General features: G+C 40.3%; 3 protein-coding genes across 7 annotated transcripts; all 3 read right to left on the bottom strand.

Annotated features, from left to right (window-relative positions):
• Window positions 1–4,643: 4,643 nt before the first annotated feature.
• dnajc8 (DnaJ (Hsp40) homolog, subfamily C, member 8) lies at window positions 4,644–7,940 on the bottom strand. The gene is made up of 9 exons (XM_069680932.1): window positions 7,869–7,940; window positions 7,344–7,445; window positions 6,886–6,942; window positions 6,704–6,770; window positions 6,474–6,568; window positions 6,292–6,363; window positions 5,939–6,030; window positions 5,206–5,281; window positions 4,644–5,101 (listed from the first exon to the last, which is right to left on the bottom strand). The coding sequence occupies exons 1-9, from the start codon at window positions 7,938–7,940 to the stop codon at window positions 4,979–4,981; spliced, it is 756 nt and encodes a 251-aa protein (XP_069537033.1). The 3' UTR covers window positions 4,644–4,978.
• Window positions 7,941–9,170: 1,230 nt separating this feature from the next.
• On the bottom strand, window positions 9,171–16,663 carry LOC138608475 (heterogeneous nuclear ribonucleoprotein R). Of its 4 annotated transcripts, XM_069681071.1 has the most exons (15): window positions 16,501–16,663; window positions 15,653–15,813; window positions 15,224–15,342; window positions 15,012–15,119; window positions 14,760–14,873; window positions 14,412–14,588; window positions 14,137–14,272; window positions 13,811–14,016; window positions 13,494–13,643; window positions 13,291–13,412; window positions 12,662–13,200; window positions 10,791–10,850; window positions 9,825–9,885; window positions 9,477–9,620; window positions 9,171–9,305 (listed from the first exon to the last, which is right to left on the bottom strand). In XM_069681071.1, exons 2-12 carry the CDS (start codon window positions 15,807–15,809, stop codon window positions 10,837–10,839), a joined length of 1,842 nt encoding a protein of 613 aa, XP_069537172.1. In that variant the 5' UTR covers window positions 15,810–15,813; window positions 16,501–16,663; the 3' UTR covers window positions 9,171–9,305; window positions 9,477–9,620; window positions 9,825–9,885; window positions 10,791–10,836. The 4 variants fall into 4 exon arrangements, with proteins under 4 accessions (XP_069537172.1, XP_069537171.1, XP_069537169.1 ...); XM_069681070.1 differs by having other exon boundaries at window positions 9,825–10,850; XM_069681068.1 differs by lacking the exons at window positions 9,171–9,305; window positions 9,477–9,620; window positions 9,825–9,885; window positions 10,791–10,850 and adding an exon at window positions 10,885–11,044.
• Window positions 16,664–18,405: 1,742 nt separating this feature from the next.
• On the bottom strand, window positions 18,406–19,856 carry atp5if1a (ATP synthase inhibitory factor subunit 1a). 2 transcript variants are annotated; one of them, XM_069681628.1, is made up of 3 exons: window positions 19,698–19,856; window positions 18,857–18,969; window positions 18,406–18,732 (listed from the first exon to the last, which is right to left on the bottom strand). In XM_069681628.1, exons 1-3 carry the CDS (start codon window positions 19,767–19,769, stop codon window positions 18,591–18,593), a joined length of 327 nt encoding a protein of 108 aa, XP_069537729.1. In that variant the 5' UTR covers window positions 19,770–19,856; the 3' UTR covers window positions 18,406–18,590. The 2 variants fall into 2 exon arrangements, with proteins under 2 accessions (XP_069537729.1, XP_069537728.1); XM_069681627.1 differs by lacking the exon at window positions 19,698–19,856 and adding an exon at window positions 19,382–19,559.
• Window positions 19,857–20,506: the final 650 nt, after the last annotated feature.

Raw genomic sequence — 20,506 nt, 5'->3', positions numbered from 1 at the left:
CGGCACGTTTATGTTTTACTCAGTGGCTTCTTTGTAGTTCAGGATTAGACATGGGAACCTTCTCACATGCTTTTAAAGACATGCAAACATAAACTGCCTTTCTATTGAGGTCAAGCACAGAGCTCCTGGTTGTAGCCAGCGAGCTCACACACAAACTCCTGTTGACAGTATTTATTTTGAGTTGCAGTAGGTCAAAGACTCCACCCCCCCACCTGTACATGACCTGTTTGTTTTTTTTTGTATGAAATTAAAGCGTATAAAAACTGTATATATGTAACATTGTGTAGAATTAAAGTTAAGTCCTCCTTGCCAAAGGCTTATGGTGCTCTCAGTATCAGTTTTGGCCTCTGGTAGCTAAAGGGAGGCGTTCTGTCTTTAAATACCATGTCTGAGTCTGTCTCTTAGCTCACTGAATAATACTGCTGGAGGATGTGCAAGACGATCCCAGACGGCCTGATAAGCGTAAGAGAAGGTCAGACATAAAGTCCACATATTCTATTTGAAGCGAGCTTCATTTATGTAAGACACTTTTGCAGGTAAAAGAAAAAAGATGACAACTTGGGCTTGATGATAAAAACTTAAATCATCAATCATAGTTAGAAAAGTCAGAATTATGAGGTCAAGTCAAAACTATTTTTTTTAAAGTCAGAACTTTCATCTCAATCTTTTGCATGACTTTTTTTTGTCACAGTTGACATTAAACTCATAATTGTGACTTAAGCTCAATTCTGACTTTCTCGTGATTTTGATTCTTTTTATCTCATGAAAACTTTTTATCTAAGAATTTTAACATTACTCGTAGTTCTGATTTCATTTAATAAATTACACTCTTTGTCTTCTGTTTATGACTTTTTATAGGGATATTTATTTTTATTATCAGTGCTCTTGGAAAGAATATCGCTTGCAAGAAATTGTCTCGGTGAACTGTGTCTACCAAATTACAGTCTTCAAAAGTTGCAATATCTCACATCACTGTTTTTCTAGATGTAGCTCAGGCAAGCAGACCAGTTTAGGTTAAGAAATTGTATCAAAGACGGCTTCATTTTTCCACAGCCACATGAAGGATCAATTTATATATTTATTTAATGTTGATTTGTATAGGCACAAGTATGAAGCAACTTAACCGAGGCCACACACACACACCAGCCTTTATAGCCTTGGCTAATTTGCAGTGCCCGTCCCTTTAAGATACACAAAATCAACAGCAAATACACAAGAGACGGTACAAACCAGGCTCAACGGCAATAAAACGGATATAGCATTACAGGATCCTACAATAAACCCGACTGTAAAGCAGGAAGGAAGCACAGACTCTGCAGGTAAGACATTCCACATACTGATCCTCTGAATAGAAAAAGAGCTTCGTCAAAGTGATCATTTACGATAAAGGGCAACTTACAATCTCTGTTAGACGCTCCACAGGTTACAGAGCCTGATACTCTCAGTGGTTCTATTTCATCGTTACATCCTCTCGCCCTCTACCTGTACAGGTATTCTTTCTTTTCCCCCTCATTTCCTGTTAGTTAATTTCTACTTGAATCTAATCGTTCTCATTTCCAGCCAAAACCGCAGCTCAGCTGTCGCCCTGTGAAGACCGGAAGAGACAGATGATCGGCTGCAACAGGTGTATCGATACTTCGTCACATAAGCTTCCTCCATCTGTCGGTAACGTACCAGTATAGTGTATTAATCTCACACGTAACCTCTCCAGCTGCTTTCGTCCTGTTAAAGAGTTAATTATTCTGTTTAGTGTTACAATAGAATTTGGATTGTGGAGTGTAGAGAATACCACTGACTTAAATACGTAGTAGGAAATGGTAGTTGTAGGTATTAGTGGAAAATGATAAATAAGCAGGTGAAGAATCTTTGCTGTAAATTTGAAATGAAATCAGTAATATTTAAATTCAGTGTTAGCATCAAAACTAGGCGCTTTGTGGAGATGTGGATGACCTGGGTGCCTTGAGATGGATTAAGACCGGAGTTTAATGAATGAATCAGTGAATGAAACGAGTCATTCAACTTTGTGAATCAGGTGTCCCCCGTCAATGGACGCGAATGTCTGAGGAAATCCTCACCGCGTCATAGAAACAGTCTGTCAGTCTGTCCCTGCTCCATCTGTCTGGCTTACTTTCTCTAAATGATCTCGACAGCTGTCACTTAAACACAAAAATACATGTTACTTGTGAAATGTTGACTTTTTACCAACGTGCAGCCTCCACATTTTTAGTTCAGCACCTCGACAGTAAAAAATGTATGTATGAGCTATTTTAGTGCTCAACTGTACACAAGCAACTGTGTTCCTGTGCAGGTCTATTTGGACCTGCTCTGCTGTTAATGAGATCAACGACTCGTGCGTTCTTCCTTAATCCTGTTTGAGGTCCAGAGAGGTCACCAGTCAGATCCTCATAAGAGGTGACGGAGCAGAGGTGTGGACAAGCACTCTGACTGAAGTACTGGAAGCAATGCAACAAACAGACTCTGCACTTTACAGCTTTGACAAATGATATCGGCTGATTGTGTCTACAGGTGATACAACTTACAGGTGAGTCTTTAAGGCTAAAACACTATTTAGTTAAGATGCTCTAACTGTTTTCTTTATTGCCGTTATTTAAAGACATGAAATTAACATGAGAATATTTTTAGTTTGCAGGTAAAAGCCTTGTTCCTGCTGTAAAACTAAAGAGAAGAAACAACCGCAGATCTTTGTCATGGATTCCCTCATGTCGCTGGGCGCTCCCCTGAAGCAGTTCACCAGCTGTGTGTCGGGGAAAAACGCCTCCGCCAAGAGGAGCCAGTCCGTCCGCAGAAACAGCTTCACCCGCAGGAAGAGTGTCAGCAGGAGGAGAAGCCTTCCCTGCAGCAACCAGAAAGTGCCGGACTCCTGGCTCCGAATGTACCAGGCTGACCTGAAGAGAGAGAGGTAGGCGAGAAACTCTCACAGGGAAGAAAATCTGATGAGTTTGTAGAAACAATTTTGGATTCCAGTAATTAGTTTGCAGAATAATTGTGTTTTCTGACAGTGTGATAATAAAGTTCTCAGTTACCGTCTTGTTATCCAGCTGACACTTTTGGCCAGACAGACTCGGCTTAACGAGGATAAAGCTGTTCCTCACATGAATAAGCTGCTTTCCCCATGTGCTGTGCCTAATATTGCTTCTCTGCTGTTTACCAAAGGAAAAGACAGCAAGCCATCCTGGCCAAGAAGAATGCAGAGCGGTCTGTTAGAAGAACTCACTTCAGGAGCCACCACTGTCTCCCAAGGGTGAGAGAATGAGCAAGAAATAGGAACAAAGATTCATTTGTCTCAGGAGTTGAGTTTAACATCTCTTTTTTTCCCACATGCAGCAGACCCCGGCTGCACGGAAACAAGCGCAGGCGAAGGACGATTCCTTCTTTGGAGCCTTTCAAGGACTCAGTCTGGACGGACTGATGGGAGGAAGCACCGGATCTTCTGCTGTCGCTGCTCCTTCTGCTGCAGGCGGAGACCCGTGCAAAGTCATGTGAGACTTTGAGGACAAACTGACTTTTTAAATGACGCTCAAGAGATTCGAAGGACAAAAGGCTCATGCAGGAAAGGTGGCAACAGGAAGGAGGCTCACACCTTTCGTAACCATTATTTCTTTAGATCTTTTCTTCAAAGAGAAGTCACTGCTTACTCTACTTGATGGTTGTTTTGAATGCTGTATTCTGTATCCATCTTCTCTGCACAACTGCTGTTAATGATTTTTTGTGGAATATGACTGTTATACAATTGAGTAAATGTCTGCTGACACGCTGTTGTATGACTGCATTTTGTGTTCACACTCCTAAAATCTAAAGTAGAAAGTTAGCACGTGCAAGATCAATGGGAAATTATTAAACAAACACCAGTGAGGTGTTTTCATTGATTTAAATGAATACATTTCAGACATGCCGAACTGAGAGGGGAGGACAAGACACTAAATGCAAAATAATTCTGGGGACGGTCCAGAAATATTTTACTGTTCTGCTCTGTTACAGCTGCGTTCTTCAAAATACTGTGTAAATCTGTTTAGAATTTAAATTGGCTTGTAACATAATGTATATCCAATATCTGACCATCTTACCGTAACCAAGGTGACCCAGGCGTCCCGCTCCCCAGCAACGTTTTCCAGTTCCTCCGGGGGGATCCCGAGGCTTTCCCAGGCCAGACGGGATACATAATCCCTACAGTTGGCTCTGGGTCTGCCCCGGGATATCCTCCCAGTTGGACATGCCCAGGAAACCTCCAAAGGGAGGCGCCCAGGAGGCATCCTAATCAGATGCCCGAACCACCTCAACTGGCTCCTTTCAATGTGAAGGAGTAGTGGCTCCACTCCGAGCCTCCTCCGGATGTCCGAGCTTCTTACCCCGTCTCTAAGGCTGAGCCCAGACCCCCTTCGGAGGAAACTCATTTCTGCCGCTTGTATCCGCGACCACATTCTTTCGATCTCTACCCAAAGTTCATTGGGGTTGGAACGTAGATCACTGATGCCGCACCGATCCGCCAATCTCACGATCCATTTTCCCCTCGCTCGTGAACAAGATGATGTATAATTATAACCAAATCGTCTTGTCCCCTACAAATCTAGATACTTACTTTCTGTACGTTTTAGACTCAGCTTTGTAGACACTGAACAGTAGGCTTGTTAACACCAAGCTTTATTTAGTTAAAAAAAAAAGAACAAAAATAACGACAGAACCACATTTTTCTCATCAGTTACAGAAGTGGAAGATGCATTGTTTCTCGTTCTTGTGTGACGTAGGTATGATCTCTGGGTCCGGATCACAAATATGTACATTAGAAAACCGAGTACAAAACTACGATTTCCAGGGACAACGTGAGGAGTTATCGTCTGTCACGTATCCTGATGACTGTGTGATGATTACACAGCTGACTGCAGACGACGAGGTGAGGATACACAGAGCTGGGGGTTTTATAACAGTGAGTTGAATCTGATAAAAGTCCTGTTTCACAGCATCATTCCCTCTGTTCCATCTTGACTTTCGGGGGCTTGAGGAAGGACCTGTTCTTTTTCTCCTTGCTCTTCTTGCCTTTGGCCTGGAAGGTCCTCCAACTGTCCACACGCCCGTCTCTTGTTTCCTAAAAACAAAAAAACCCAACACGAACAAATGGTCATTTAAGAAACAAAAAAAGCTCGTCATAGTGCTTCCATTCAAAAGTAAATAAAGGAGGGAGGTACGCACCTCAAAGTTTTTCTGCCATTCTCTCTCTCGCTTCGCTTTCTCAGCTGTCTCGATTTCTTCCTCTCTTGCCCTTTTCCTGGTAGATTAAGAGAAAAGGAATAAGACATACATGATTTTCTGAATGAAGCGTGTTTTTCAGTCTAAAGGTCTTTTCAGACGGGGGGCGATTGACACGCCTTGTCATCCATTTCCAATGAATGGCGAGCGGGCAGGAACAAAGGCGCGGCCGATCTGACAGGCGGACAACAAGTGGGTGCGATCCCATGAAATTGTCGCAGCCGTGCTCGTACGCGCGCACACACGAGTTGAAAGTTCTTGAACTTTTTTCTGTCGTAACCGGAAAAACAATAGATGAAAGTTTTATAGCCACTTGTTAAACAGTTACAGGGACATTAACAGGAGGGCCTTTGCGTGGCAGAGCATCGGCACAAGACTGATTTAGTTTTAACTAAAGCCAGGCTATATGTTACATTAGGTGTAAAGAAAATACAGTTGTACCGGCTTGTATACAGTAGTGCGCAGAAGCCATTTCCATCGTTACCACATGTAGAGCGCCTGCTGTTTACTTGCGGAGCGCTTGTGTGCCTGTCTATTCACATGAGGAGGGCACTAAGCCCCCGCTATCCGAGCGGGTACGCAGGCAGAGTGTTGTCTCCCCCCCCCCCGTCTGAAAAGACCTTAAATGGGGAAAGTACAAATCAGTTTAATTTTGCACATCGTGTGCAGGCTTTACCTTTCGTGCATGTCCTTTGCTTCCCTTTCCTTCCTTTTGATTTCAAGCTCCGCAAACAACTTCATGGTCTGTTTATAAACTGCTTGCCTGAACTGGAAAAAGAAAAGTTAAGTCATATATAATCCATATGGTAATGGACATAAGCATAACAAATATAAAATCAATCGAATTAAAAATTCACTGAGAAAAAATGAATTTCATCACAATTATTGTTCTTTTAAAAACTGTTTTGAAAGCTAAATCAAACTGCATGTCCAAAAAAATATCCATTACAAATAGTTTCTTTAGGAAACCCTACGATCATATTTTTTAATAATACACATTTAATACTTATTTCTATGACTTTGACCCACCATTTCAGGGTCGTCCTCCTCCACGTCCAATAGCTTCCCATCCTTCTTCAACTGTTTCTTCTTCTCCTTTACCTTTTGGGAGCACAGAGTGGCAAAAATTAAAATATCACTGAACAAAGACAGACGAGGAGGCAGAGCAGCATGCAAGCAAAATGACTCAAAGGGAACGTGTTACCACTCACCATATGCTCCACATATTCCTTTCCTGCATGGATCACATCTAAGGCTCTCTTCTTCTGGTCTGGCTCCAGTAGTAGTTTGTAGGACTTGTCCACAGCTAAAACACAGTGAGACAATAAGGTGAAATTTAACCTGGACATGTTTCTTTTTATCTGCTGACAGCGTGCAAGAATGCAGGAGCTCAATGTACTATTAGTTTAACTGGGCAATATAAGGTACATAAAAACTTTACCTTCAAAAGCTTTCTGTGCTCTCTCTTGATCATCCTGATTTTTGTCTGGATGGACCAAAATTGACAACTGCATAGTTAAAGAGACAACATATTAGGAATTAAGAAGCATACATCATCAGGGCTCTAAGTGGCAGAAACAGAAAAGTCATGTCTTTATGGAGAACACATTTTGTTTTGCTTACCGCCCGAAATCTTTTCTTCAATTCGTCATCTGTTGCCTCCGGATCAATTTGCAGCACCTGGAGAGCATGTAAACATTGTGAGGTTTCCTCTACATGAGCATCTTATTGAAAAAGTCAATCAAAAGATAATTAAATGGTAGAAATCAGAGTAACATAGCACCATTAACATGCTCTGATAAAGGCTTTACATTAGCAGATTCGTCAGACTATTGACTGTTAAATTGCGTCCGATATTAGATTTCAATTTCTATTCTTTTTAACAGATTAAAGATTTTTTTTTTTTTATAACTAAAGATACCAAACACGTATAGCTTCAAAAATGTGTCACCCATCATAAGGTAATATAATAAAACAATGTGAGTGTTTGTATCTTTGCCATTAGTATTATTTATATACATTAACTGATAAAAGATTATTAATATAGACATTAATGCTGACAGAACTATTGATTGACTTACCTCAAAGGGATTGAGATTGAAGTAGGATGAACCAGGTCTGAGCAGTCTTTCAATCTGCTGCTTGGAGGTTAACACTGAGTCTCTCTTCTCAATCTGCTTCACCTATTAGAGACATCAAAACTTTCAAAATAAAACCAGAGCTGCAACGTCCATCTGAAACAGCAATTATTGGTAATGCTCTGGATACTAAACTGCATTGCGATTTATAAGTGGTGCTCGATAGAAGGCTAAGAGCACCTGCCTGAAGAATAATTAGTATTTATCAAACTGTGATTACGTTTAAGAGTGTTGTTGTAAGTGAGAACAGGAAACTTAAACCATAGAGGTTTTTTGATGGGCTCCAACATAAGAAGGGCGAAGCTGCTCACAAGTGGGGATCCCAGTAAACGTTAGCATGTTATCGTTAGTCGATGCTCATGTCTGCACGGCCGCAAACATTACAACCGATGAGAAACCGCTTTCAGGCCACGTAAGGAGAGCGGCCAACACTTCAAAACACACGAATTTAATTATATTTCATCTTACCTCCGAGATAAAGTTTTGAAATAATTCATCCGACATATTCTGAGTAGAGGGCTCTCCTCCGGCGGCCGCCATCTTCCCCGTGGTTTACATGTGACGTAATAGCATCACGTGACCGTACTGTTAATTGAATGCAAATATTATTTACATCAACTTTATTTGTGCGTTCTCCAGCTATAACAAAAGCACGTCTTAATGAGCGAATTTACACTAAGAGGTTGTAATTAACAATTTAATCTGGAGTTGATAGAAAGGAAAGGTTTTGATAGAAATTCAAGGAAAAATTAAACCAAATTAAATCGCATAAATACAAACTGAAAATTAACTGTAACGTTAAAAAGGGCTGTCAACTTTCAATCGTAAAAGCAGGAGACATATTTATAGATACTTTTTATTATTTTATTTTTTTCTATAGCTTCCCTTATTTTTAAAAGGTCTGGAACGGAAGAAGAACAAACTTCCGCTTCGATTGTTACAGCTCTCGTTATTCGGTTCAGGGAGAAATGGAGATAAACGCAGATATACTGCTATTAATACTTCAATCATTTTATAGAGCAGATAAAATAGTGTTTATTGCTTTGCGGATTAACGAAGAAATCCATCGAGAAAACAGCCAATCTTTGAAATCAGTCTCTGTTGGATACAATACGTACAACTTTTTAAAGAAGCAGCTAACATGACCTAGCTAACTGCCAATATAGCTCATTTACGGTTCCGTTTCTTGCATGTTGTGAACATCCAACAGTAATTCAAATATCCATTGCTCGCATTGCGCTAGGATATCAGTGAAATAGAGCCCGCTCCGCTGCTCGGACAATTTTAGCCGACGGCCCTAAAACATAGGGCATTCTTTTTATATCACAAAATTATACCAGACGTTTAAGGGTTGCAACTACTGCCACTAAAATATCCACACAGTTGAACCTCTTTTTTTTAATTTAACAATATGAGGTGGGAAGGAGCGAGGACAGTGAACTCGAATGGCACATCTAGGCAGTGGTCCACCCAGAGCTTTGAAACATTTCCAAACTGCCAAGCGCTCCGGGATGGACCCATTATGTTTACACGCCCACTGATTTCAGCCCATTTGATTGGTGATGTTTGCAATAAGAAAATATTCTATCTTTGTTTGAAGGAACCGAAACTGAACTACATGATTGATCATATTAATTTACACTGACAAAAACACTAACATTTAAGTTGTAGTTATTAGTTTAAGAACAAAAAGTATATCACTTGGTCCACTTTTATATAAATAGTATTGAGAATAAGCATATATAAAATAACACACATTTAATGGGGTTATAAATTGTATTTATTAAAGATCAACTGATCATTTTCTTTTACAGTAGAAATGCATTAAACTGAATAAAGAAGAAGCGATCTGATGGATGGAGCTCAGGATCATGGCACGTCCTTAACCTATATCCTCCTACGCTTCTGCAGGAAGTAAAAAGACATAGAACATTAGTTATGGTCTTTACAAGGTCTGTTCCAATCTTCAATCAATAAACAAAATATTGTGACATTTACATTTACTGAGGTCTGAAAAATAAAAGCTGAAGCTTGTTGCAATATAAGTAGCTTCATTAATCCACATTCATCTTGTACCTGTGTCTTCTGGGTAAACAACTAGTGTCCCCCTGAGAACTGGACCTCAACTGTCTGCTCCTATAGGTAGGTCATTCTCAGGGAGGTGAAACCTTGTGATGGGTCTGGCTCGCACCTTGTGGAGAAGAGTCTCCTGACTTAGAGCTAGAAAAGAGCCACACAGACACAAGCATGTTAACTATTAATTTTTAGTTTCTAAGCATCAAAGCGACTATCAACCCCATAGCAGTTACTGGTACTAGAAAGTAAAGCAAATTGTAGGGCATCTCTTTTAAAATATGTCAGAATTAAAAAATAGGAACATTTTAAGACTCTCTGAGCATTATATCCAATAATGAACAATCTTACCCATCAGTCCCTTCCATTTGTGTGAACTCATTCACATGGATGGGGGCAGCTCCTTTACTGCCTGGTGACAAGAGGCAACATATAAAAGACACAGTTCTGATATGAGAAACTATAAAAGGACACTCAAGCAAGTGATGGCACTAAAATGCAAACTGAAACACATGTGTAAATTGATACAATTATCTTTGTCCTGCAACGCTGCGCTCCCTAATTCAGTCTTACCTGTGTAATATAAATACTGTAGCCCATCTACTGCCATCTTGTGGCATTGAAGGGTAAAGACATCATTTTTGAGGCCGTCTTTGTTCCAACAGCAGCCAATTTTACCACATTGTGATTCAGTATCACCACTGCTTCCTGATTAAATTTGAAAAATAGCACCTCTAATTCATATCTTCAAATTGATTAATATCTTTACAGCTCAGAAAAATGCCAATGAATGCATCGTGGACTAAAGGAACAATGGACCACTAGTCGTGCTCGAGTGGAACTGCTACCTCTAGCGGCGTAGGAGGGGAACCCCCACCCTCCATTCACAGAATGTGTGCAGACAGCTGATTTTGGTGCAGTAAGCCAAACCAGGCAACACGTGTTTGCAGGTTTTTTTTGTGCTTTGTGGCGCTTTCCAAATCCTTGTCTGTCTGCGTTCTGGGTGCTAAATCAAGTCTAAAGGAAGAGCGGGTTGGCTCTTAAAATTTGACTTTTTATTTGGCTTCATGGGAAAAGATATGCTCCTGTGTTCTCTGAACCCAGGAAATATGCTGGCAACATAAAAATGTTAATATCCAATCAGTCGACTTCAGTGTTTTTCATTGCCTGGAAAAAAGAAAAGCTTGATTTTTTTTTGTAGATTAATGAAGAATGAGGAAACGATAAAAAGAACAAAGCATAATTATGGCTAGTGTTTTCCAGTGATTACAATTAGCTAAAGGAGAGGAGACAGTACTCTGTGCAAGGCTAGCTCACCCTTGAGTACCGTTCAGGTGAGTTCCTCATTCTAGTGGTGCCGCTCTCAATGCTCTCCACCTAGGCAGGTTGGAATAAGAGGACAGACACATGAAACAAAAGACAATGATACCATGGCACCAAAAGGCAAGATGCTAAAACACTCACTAAACAAACTCTGATAGTTGATCACAATGCTTTAAGAATTTTAACCCTTTGGATGATCAGAACCTCACTGGCTTCAAACAGGAGATACAGATGGTTGAGATGAGGTGCTGATTTTGGAAATCAAAAAGAATGAATTGGGGACAACTTTGCATACAAGCACAGATCTATTCAGAGCAAAATTTGCTGTTCAAACTGTAAGAGTCAGTATCAGGACCAGAGCACTATCTCACCATTATCCAAGATTGTTACTGTCTTTTAAGTTTGCGTTAACAGGTAAACATAGTATAGGCTTCAGCAGACATAAAACACTGGAGCTGCAAGGCAGGAAAATTACATCTGTCAAAATATTAAAAACTACATTCTATTGAAATTTGCAGGAACTAAGTAAGTCTGAATTGGCTAAATTTGTGGTAATAATTTATTAAGCACTCACAAAGTGACCAATTTAAAGCGCTTGTTTACCTTGCTTGAGCCAACCCGGTTTACCTGTGCACAAAATTTAGAAAGACAGGCACAATTTTGAGTAATTGCAAGAACTCAAAATTACAGTTTGGTCCTTTAACAGTAGTTGGTATTGCTGTAACATGTGCGTTATAAATTCTAAGTGCAGGAAATGGCTGCAGTCTGATGTTACATGCACTAAAAATAAAAAGGGTTAAAATCCTGTTTAATCATTTTATCATCAACACCTTTCAGATTCTCTTGTCCCAGTAATGTGCAGAATTTCCGGCTTTAATGATTATGCTATCAGGCAAGAGAAATTTTCTCGAAGATCTTCATCCAAATATGAAAATTGAGGTGAAAATCAATCAAATACTGAATGACAACACTGAATTTGAGTATCTGACAATTGACTGATGCTCAGCTGAGTTTTATTGAAACGGAACAAACGTAAAAGTTATAAATACAAAGAACATCAGAGAACAAACTGCTATGGCTCTTAAGGTAAGCCAAACCAAATTCTATTGGGCAAGTTCAAAGAAAACATAGGACGTTATGGTATCAGTTTAAAAAAAACACAATTTTTCTACCTCTAGAAATGCTAGGCATACACTTTGAACATTACAAAACTTTGATTTCTTCCTTCCTGTGGATTCTTTTCTCCACCATTGCAAAAAAATGAAGTATGAAGCTCTAACCATATGCATTTATTTACAAGCAAGTCCCTAAGCAACTATGAGAAACCACAAATAAAGGGAGTACAAGAAGGGGAGGGAGGAAAAGGGCATGGACAAAAACTTCCTGCAAGGCAAATATCATTATTTAATGTCCTCTCAGACTTATGAATGTCCACTTTTTTTGTGAATGTTCATTGTTGGCTTTAAAAGAATCAGGAACAAAACGTAACAATAAAAGTGTTTTCTGTGTTTTTTTAAAGACACATGTCCCAATGTAACCGTAGGAGTAAGAAATGATTCACCACAACGGTTACGTTCACTTCTTCAGCCAAAAGGCTTTCCAGCCAATCATCTCGAGCTAATTCTGGGGTCTGTCCATTTTTTTTCTGAGATATATATATATACAGATTTTTTTTTTTCATGAGGGATGAAGAATAAAAAGTCAATCAAAAAATTGTGGCCAATCTCCTTTTTTTTTCTTTTTATTGTTGTTTTTCTCTTTTTTTGTTGTCACTTTGCCAAATACCTTTTGGTGCATCTACTTCCACTGCTGCCCATAAGAATCCTGTGAAAACTCCATGGTGTCATTACTGTAACCATAGTTACCGGAATAGTCGGCCCCTTGCTGCAGGGGCTGCTGGGCGATGGGCTGGGACCCCCAGTTCTGCTGGTTGTTGGTCTGGCGGCGCTTGGAGTCAGGCTGGTTAAACACGTCTGCCTTCCTCTTTCCGCCGACGTTGCCCCCACGATTGCCCCGGGCCCCACGAGGCCCACGACCCCTCTGTGGCTGGAAAGGGGCTCCCCGGCCTCCTCGGCCCCCCCTCGGACCACCAAGGGGCGGCCCTCTTTGGGCGTAGCCGCCACGGCCTCGCGCAGGTGGCGCTCCACGGGCCCTGGGTGGAGGAGGCCCACCCCTGTTAGGACGAGTACCACGGCCCCTCATGCTGTACACATCTTCATAGCCGTAGTAAGGGTCTTCATAGCCACCACGGTAGTCATGATAGTCGTAGCCATAGTAGTCGTCATAGTAGTCTTCGTATCCATAATAATCAGGGGGATACGCATAGCCCCCTCGGCCACCGCGACCCCTTCCTCGGCCTGGTGGCGGCATGCGTGGAGGTGGGTAGTAGTAGTAGTCATCATACCTGCAGAGAGGGGGATTGAGTTACATTTAGTAAATCCCTAATATGAGAATAGGTTGGGCAACCGACCAATCACATGTCCCTGTCCCTCACCCTGCATTCCTGGTGGTCTGCCGAGCTGCCTGGCGCTCTTTCCTCTTCTTGTCTGGGGGCTTTGCCAGAACAATCTCAATTTCCTCTCCTCCAAGCTCCTTTCCGTTCATCTCATCCATCGCCTAACCGAGCAAAAACAATGCATTACTGTAAAATACTGACAATCACCAAACAGGCAAAATACCACAGCATGAAAAACCCACCTTTACAGCAGCATCCCTTTCTTCAAAATGTACAAAAGCGTAGTCTTTCAATTTCTTCACACGCTCCAGCTTTCCAAACTGAGAGAAGGTCTTTTCAAGAAGCTCTTCAGTGACTGCTGTGGCGAGCTTCCTCACAAAGAGAACCTTGACCTATAAAAAAAACCAAAAAGTTGTTGCCACTTAAATTCTAAGAACTACCTCCAACAGCACGCTCACATACATGTATAACAAATCTAGGAACTAAATCTAGTAAGCATATAAGACATGCATATTAGTGTAGTAGCTAAGTTGTAGCACTATACATGAGAGATTCTTACCTTGGCCATGACCTCTGGGTCAGGCTCAGCAACAGGGTCTGCCCACTCCACAGTGACTGGGTTCCCCCATACCTTGACCTTGCCACTCATTAGGCGGCGGCGAGCCTGTGCTGCAGACTTGTGGTCCTCGTACTCCAGGAAACAGAAACCACGGTTCTTCTTCTTGTCGTCTGGCTGATGGTACAGTATCACCTCTTGGAGACCCTCTGTAAGATAAAACATTAACACCTCCAACTTCCAGAACATATGCATCTTCTGTCATGACTTAGAATTTTGTTTCAGGTTCTGAAAAAAACTAAAGTCACCTTTGTGCTTCTGAAACTGACCTGTAACTTTGCCAAAGTCTTCTAATATACTTTCTCTTGTCTTGTTCTTTGGAATTGATCCAACAAACAGGCGATTGTTTGCAACAGATATACACACTCCCAAATACTTTGCAGGGCGGATTTCATGGTTATCACACTGAAAATAAAATGGAGGCACATAATTGTAAATTAACAGCAACACTAAAAAAAATATATATATTATATAATTTTTAAATGATCAATCATACTCTGAATTCTAGTTGTTATATGGCTGATATGTGCCTGGAACTACTTACAAGCTTCACAGCCTTTTGGGCATCATCCTTATTGCAGTATGTAATGAAGGCATAGCCTCTGTTCTGCCCAGAGAGAGGGTCCATCATTAACCTGAGGTCCCAAATGGGACCGGCAGACTCAAAGAGCGGAACCAGCTCATCTTCATACAAATCCCTTGGGATTTTTCCAACAAACACCTGATGAGGAGGAGAGCAACAGATGTAAGGATTATTAAAGCACCATATAAAAGATGATATGTAGGAGTCTTTATGAAAGAGCATCGACAGAATACTTCTCAGCCAATTAAAAACATTGAAAGCCTGAAAATCATAAGAAAAACAAACCACAACAAAAACATCACTTTCTACCTCAGTTCCGATTCCTGGTTGTGTTCCTTTAAACACATCCTCAGGTGGGGGGCCTCCATATTTTCTCTGCCCCGTGGTTACATCCAGGGTGTATCCTGTTCGCTCCAATAGAGCCTGAAAAACAAATAAACAAACACATGAAAAAAATAAACATGAACTATACTGCATTGCTGCAGAGGCATCAATATAATATAAAATAATATGACATATGAAATTCACCTTCTTTCTATACAACAAAGCTTAGATGTTTACCTTAATTTTTGCCTCATCCGGGCCCTTGGTGGACTCCTGTACCTTACTTCCTTGCTTTTCTCTCTGTCTGTAAGTCTTCATGACTCCACAAAGGAAAGCGCTTTTATTCTACATTCAAAAACAAACAGGAGATTATTATTTATCATAATGTACTATAAAGTAAAAAACACCCCTCAAACATAAAAAGTGATGTAATCCAGCCATGGGGTTACCTGTACATGAGACAGGTCACTCTCTTTGAATTGCTGCAACACAGTAAGCGCTCCCTCCTCATTGAACTCCCGCAGTGCATCAATGGCCCTTTCGTCTAGGTCAACATACGCCACCAAGCCTACAATAACAAAGCATGTTCACGGTCACATTCAGCATAAGTGGACACTCTTAAGTATTCCAGCATAGCTTGTTAATGATGTCTGTGAAGGTTCTCAGTCATCCAGGTCATGGTAATTCTAAGCTTAATCCAAAAGGCAACTGGACTTGGTGATAGTTCTTAAAGGCTTATATTTCTAGCTCCATCCACCAGTCAGTTTAGAACTGAAGAAGCCCTTTGAGTGAGAGGTGAAACGTCTTCAAGAACTTCAACAAGTCCAGTTGCCTTTTGGATTAAGCTTAGCACATATTTCATAGCTATTAGAGCCCACCTGTCTGGAAGATGTTATCTAGACTTTCAGCCACTTTCAGCGGGAGCCCAGCATCAATGAGCGTCTGGTAGTTCTCTGTGTGTGTTGTTGTCACATCCATGGGCTCTTCTTCCTCCTTTACCGGGGCGGAACTACCGTTCACCTCAGCGGCAGCCATTCTCCTGTAATACATACCAAGGGAAAAAATTGTGCTCAGTACAAGTTCATATGAGGTAATGTATTTTCTTGATCAGGAATATCAACACATACTTTTTTTTATCCAAAATTTAAAGTATTAACAATTTATTTTAATATAATTAACAAAGACGTAAATCTTTACAAAACTGCAAAGATCCATTAAAAAGGGATGAAATTTTAGATGATTGTCTAGGCATCTTAAAAACACTGCTTTCTTTTGAATGATGTTACAGGGCATTTCAAAAAATTATCTCATAACAGCCAACTGGTTATAGCATTTGCTAGATATACTTCTTGATAACGGAAACTAACGTTAAAACGTGCAGGTGTTATACTGTAACATAACCCGGTCACTTGTGGAAACCACCGACAGCCACCGTCCCGCCCCCTTCACATGCAGTTTGCTAGCTAGCGAGAGACACATTTTATTTTCACATTTACATGCATATAGGTCTTGCTGGACAAACGCAATCTCAACAGTCTGATACACTCTACAAGTTCGGAAGCAATGGAGATATCTACATTATTTTCTGATCATTAGCTGACAGTTATTGGTTGGCTTGTGGCTAGCTTACGAGCTTATACGAAGGCCTCGCCGTGCAAAAAGACACCTTTCATAAATCAAACAGACGCTCCGTGCAAGGTGCAAAAAGGTAGTTAGCGAAACTCACCAGTCTAATTCGGGACACTAACGGCGACGTGTGTTAAAATGTGAAACGGTTAACTTTTCGGACGTACAGAAATCTCAAATTTGAAGAATAGGTTTGATTCTAACACACGAGACAAATTTCCAGACAGCTACGGTCTCGTCGTCGGCTCGCCCGAACAACGCCACCGCTCAGCAACCATCGCGAGATTTGGACGACAAAACGCGCAGTGGGGCGGGTGTGTTCGTTTTTGACGTCTTCTTCCTCTTCTTTTTTAAAGGCAAATTGCAACCGGGCGGAGAAATACCGCCACCAACTTTAGCGTTGACGGGATGCTATTCATGCTATTAGTCCTGTACATAGACCATATACCGTGTATATTCATTGGTCCTGTGCTTAATAAAGTGGTGGAATGTAACTAAGTGCATTAACTCCAGTGCTTTATTTAAGCATGAAAGCAAGTCCCTGTGACTTATTTAAGACAATAAATTAAGATTTTTTGATATAATACAAATGGCTTATAAAATGTAGTGTTTTGTTATTTACTTAACTACTCAACAGTTTATTAAAAAAAAAAAGAGCCTAAATGATTAATCAAGAGTAAGTACTTTTTCTCATTAAAAAAACCCTTTCACATTCCAGCTCATTGACAGCTTGAAAAAATATATATGACATGCAAATATTTGAGCAAACTTACTGTATATGTAGCCTATACTGCATATCATTAATCATGTGAGAGTAAGAGGGGACTTAGTACACTACCTTGAGGGGTTCCATTTTTGACCAGATATTTTTCTTAAAGGTTGCACAACGAACCTGAAAAGGCCAAATGACAAACCCTTAATCCAACGATATACTCTACCGCCTAAACCCATATTATCTTGTTGACATCAAAGGCTTACGAAAGGTTTGTGATTTACTGCTAGTTTACACCAGGTACAAAAGTAGCTTTGACAAAACCGAAGGGGGATGACCTAGCTTAGCTGCGACGTTACTTGATTTAATTGCCAGCCCTGTGGAACGAAACGAGCGCCTACTAAAGAGGCTCTGCTTTTTTGTGTAAACTACATGTTGAAATTACTTAAAAAACTGATTGACGTCAAATGACTCAATACTCCATCTGCTGTCTCCTGAATATACTGTATAAATATCACTATAAATATTACTGAGCAACTCCTCAGCGCCTCTCCCACTTTTTTTTAAAAGTCTCTGACCTGGTGGAGAGGTTAAACTTTAACTATCCAACCTCCAGGGTTGAGCTGTCACTACTACTTCATTACAGTTCACCTGTATCAAGAGAACCAGGGACTTGCACAGAGACTTTTAAAGGCAGGGCCTCAAGCAGACAGATTTACAGTTTGTACTAGAGCTAATGCTTTCCTTTTTCTTGGCAAATTATGGAAGCACACTTTAACTGCTCAACAGGGAGGTAAATGCAATTCATTTCTGATGGGGAATTGAAAAAATACACCTTTCCCATGTGGATAATTCACTACTTTTGCACAACCTGACAATATTTAAAGCTGACAAGTATTTAGTTTTGATGTGAGGTGTCAAAGTTGCACAGAGATGTTGATCTGCATTACAGACACACCCAGCTGAACCCCACCCAGTGCTGGCAAGTTCAGTTTAGCACACAATTATCTCATACCAGCGAATGCCACTGTGCTGGTTTTATTTACAATTGAAAATTGCAGAGTATCCAAGTAACCTCGATTTAAGAATCTGTCTATTTGTTTGTGTACATTTCTTGTATTAATATTAAAATTGTATTTATAAGTATACAATTAACACCAGCCAAGAGGGTACATGTTGAGTCAGAAAAACATGGTAGTGGCTCAAGTCTCATTTGGTGTCTATCAGTGACCAGTTATTTAAAGCACAATCAACAACTGACATTTTGTCAATAAATGGCAATAAGGAACAAACTCTTTCAAAAATGCTTTTTATTGTTCTATTAGTACCGTATTCATTGTGACAGTATGAAGTGTCATACAGGACCTGCCTTGACCAGCAGTATATCAATCTATGTCTACATGATAATCATTGACTTAGCAAATTAAATGGCCGGACTCTCAGGGGGAGAAATGAAAGGATGAAAGGGCTTCCCCGCTTTAGTCGTCATGTTTCAGCTTTCTGATTTTGCCTTGGTGGCGGTTGATCTCCTTCTGTAGGCGCTCAATCTCCTTCTTGTGATGATCTATCTCCTCAGCGTGATGCTTCCTCAGCGCCTCCATCTGCTCCTTCTCCTTCTGCCTGCAGGCGAAAAACAAAGTTACGGGAAACTGGGTTAAAAAGCTGGTGGAAAACAAGAGATACAGAGATACACAGGCATGAGCCTTCAACAGAGTTCTTCTAATATCAACAACATTCTTCTCACCTGAAGTAGCGCTCTTCCTCTGCCACTTCTCGCTTTCCAAATGCACCACCTGCCGCCCTCACAGAGCCACCTCCACCTCCACCTTTGCCTGCTCCCTTGCCCAACTCTCCAAGCTTTGAATAAGCAGAGGGAATGTTTCATTATCACAGATCACACATAAAAAAGAAACACAATTTTTTATCTTGAGATTCAGAATTATTTTTGTGTTAAAAGGACCTTATTATGTTTGTAAAATAATTTTAAAGCTATGTTACAGGTTGATAAGTTAATATAAAGAATATGTATTCTATTAGCACAGATTGTAAAACTTAAAGTAATCACTGAACATTTTACACAGCGATGGTTCTGGAAGCAAATTGGAAAGATGTTTTTTATTAGTTTGGTTTATAAAACATGTATTTCTCTGAATTCTTTAAAACATTGCTTCAATCAGTGCTGACTAACAATAAATATTGTCTTAAAATTGCTTTATCTTTTCTGGACATATAACATCTATAAATCAAGAAGAACACACAAAGTTCATACATTTAGACTCATTTGAAGTGTTGCTTTTGTTGTTGTTCTTTTGTTGTTGTTTTTTAGTCCCGATATTATTATCATAGTATCTACATGTCAACAATTACATTGAAACCAAATCATTTTGTTTCAGTCTTTACTTGCACTCCTCATATTTAACAACAGTAAATTAACCCTCACAATGCAGTGTACCAGACTATAGAAGTTAGCAACTAGCTTGCCAAGCTAACTTTACAAGGGTTCGACAAGAACTACTTTGATAATAGCATGCTAATGCTAACATTCACAGCGTCATCTGTCAGAAGCAATGACTGTATCGCTTTACCTGATCAGATGCCATTCTAATCTGAGAGGCGATGCATCTCCTTAAGTTTGCTCTAAGGAGAAACCTCGACATTGTCACTTGGTATTTAACAAGTGCTACTACTACAGGGCAGAGGAAGCTTGTTATACTGTTCCTTGCCCAGAATGTAAATATGCGGAAATTTGAAGTTATCGTATGGGCGTGGAGACAAGGCACCTCTGGTATAGAGGCTCGCTGCTGCCACCACGCGGTGAGGGGTGAGACTCACTTATAAAATCACTTGGGCGTTTTAAAAGCATTGTTTGTTTTCTGTTGTAGTTGGTTGAAGTTGAGCTAACTTCTCTAACTAATGATAACATGCATTATGGAGTATTTTGCTCTCCAATCAATATATTTTATTTATTCTGAAAGTAGTGATAAATGCTCCTGAAAAGCTCTCAGAGCCCCAAGTGACTCCTGCAGCAGATTAGAAGGAGAAAGTGGCATGAATGGTAATATATCAAGTAAAGTACAAGTGCCACAAATTTGCACTTCCGTACAGCATTTTGTGTAAATTCTACCACCTGTGTTCATGCAGCAAATCTGTTGCCATGTTAAAAAAAAAAAAGCCTTATATGAAAAGCTTCTGCAAGAATTCTTGGACAATTTGATGCAACTGACTCACAATATTTCCTTAAATAAATCTTGGAAGTAGTGTCATTTGGTAACAGTCATAGACAAAATACATTTTGTCTTAAACTGCGACATTTAAAACCAAACAAAATGGCTAGCTGACCTGATGAGACTGACTATAAGACTCGTTAGATTACACAAGCAAATCACTTGAAGCT

Source organism: Semicossyphus pulcher, unplaced genomic scaffold, assembly GCF_022749685.1.
Source record: "Semicossyphus pulcher isolate SPU_LCO1_2020_fin unplaced genomic scaffold, fSemPul1.0.p SCAF_5, whole genome shotgun sequence".
Taxonomy (NCBI): Eukaryota; Metazoa; Chordata; class Actinopteri; order Labriformes; family Labridae; genus Semicossyphus; species Semicossyphus pulcher.
Note: the sequence above shows the minus strand (reverse complement) of the source record. Positions and strands in the feature narration are given on the sequence as shown.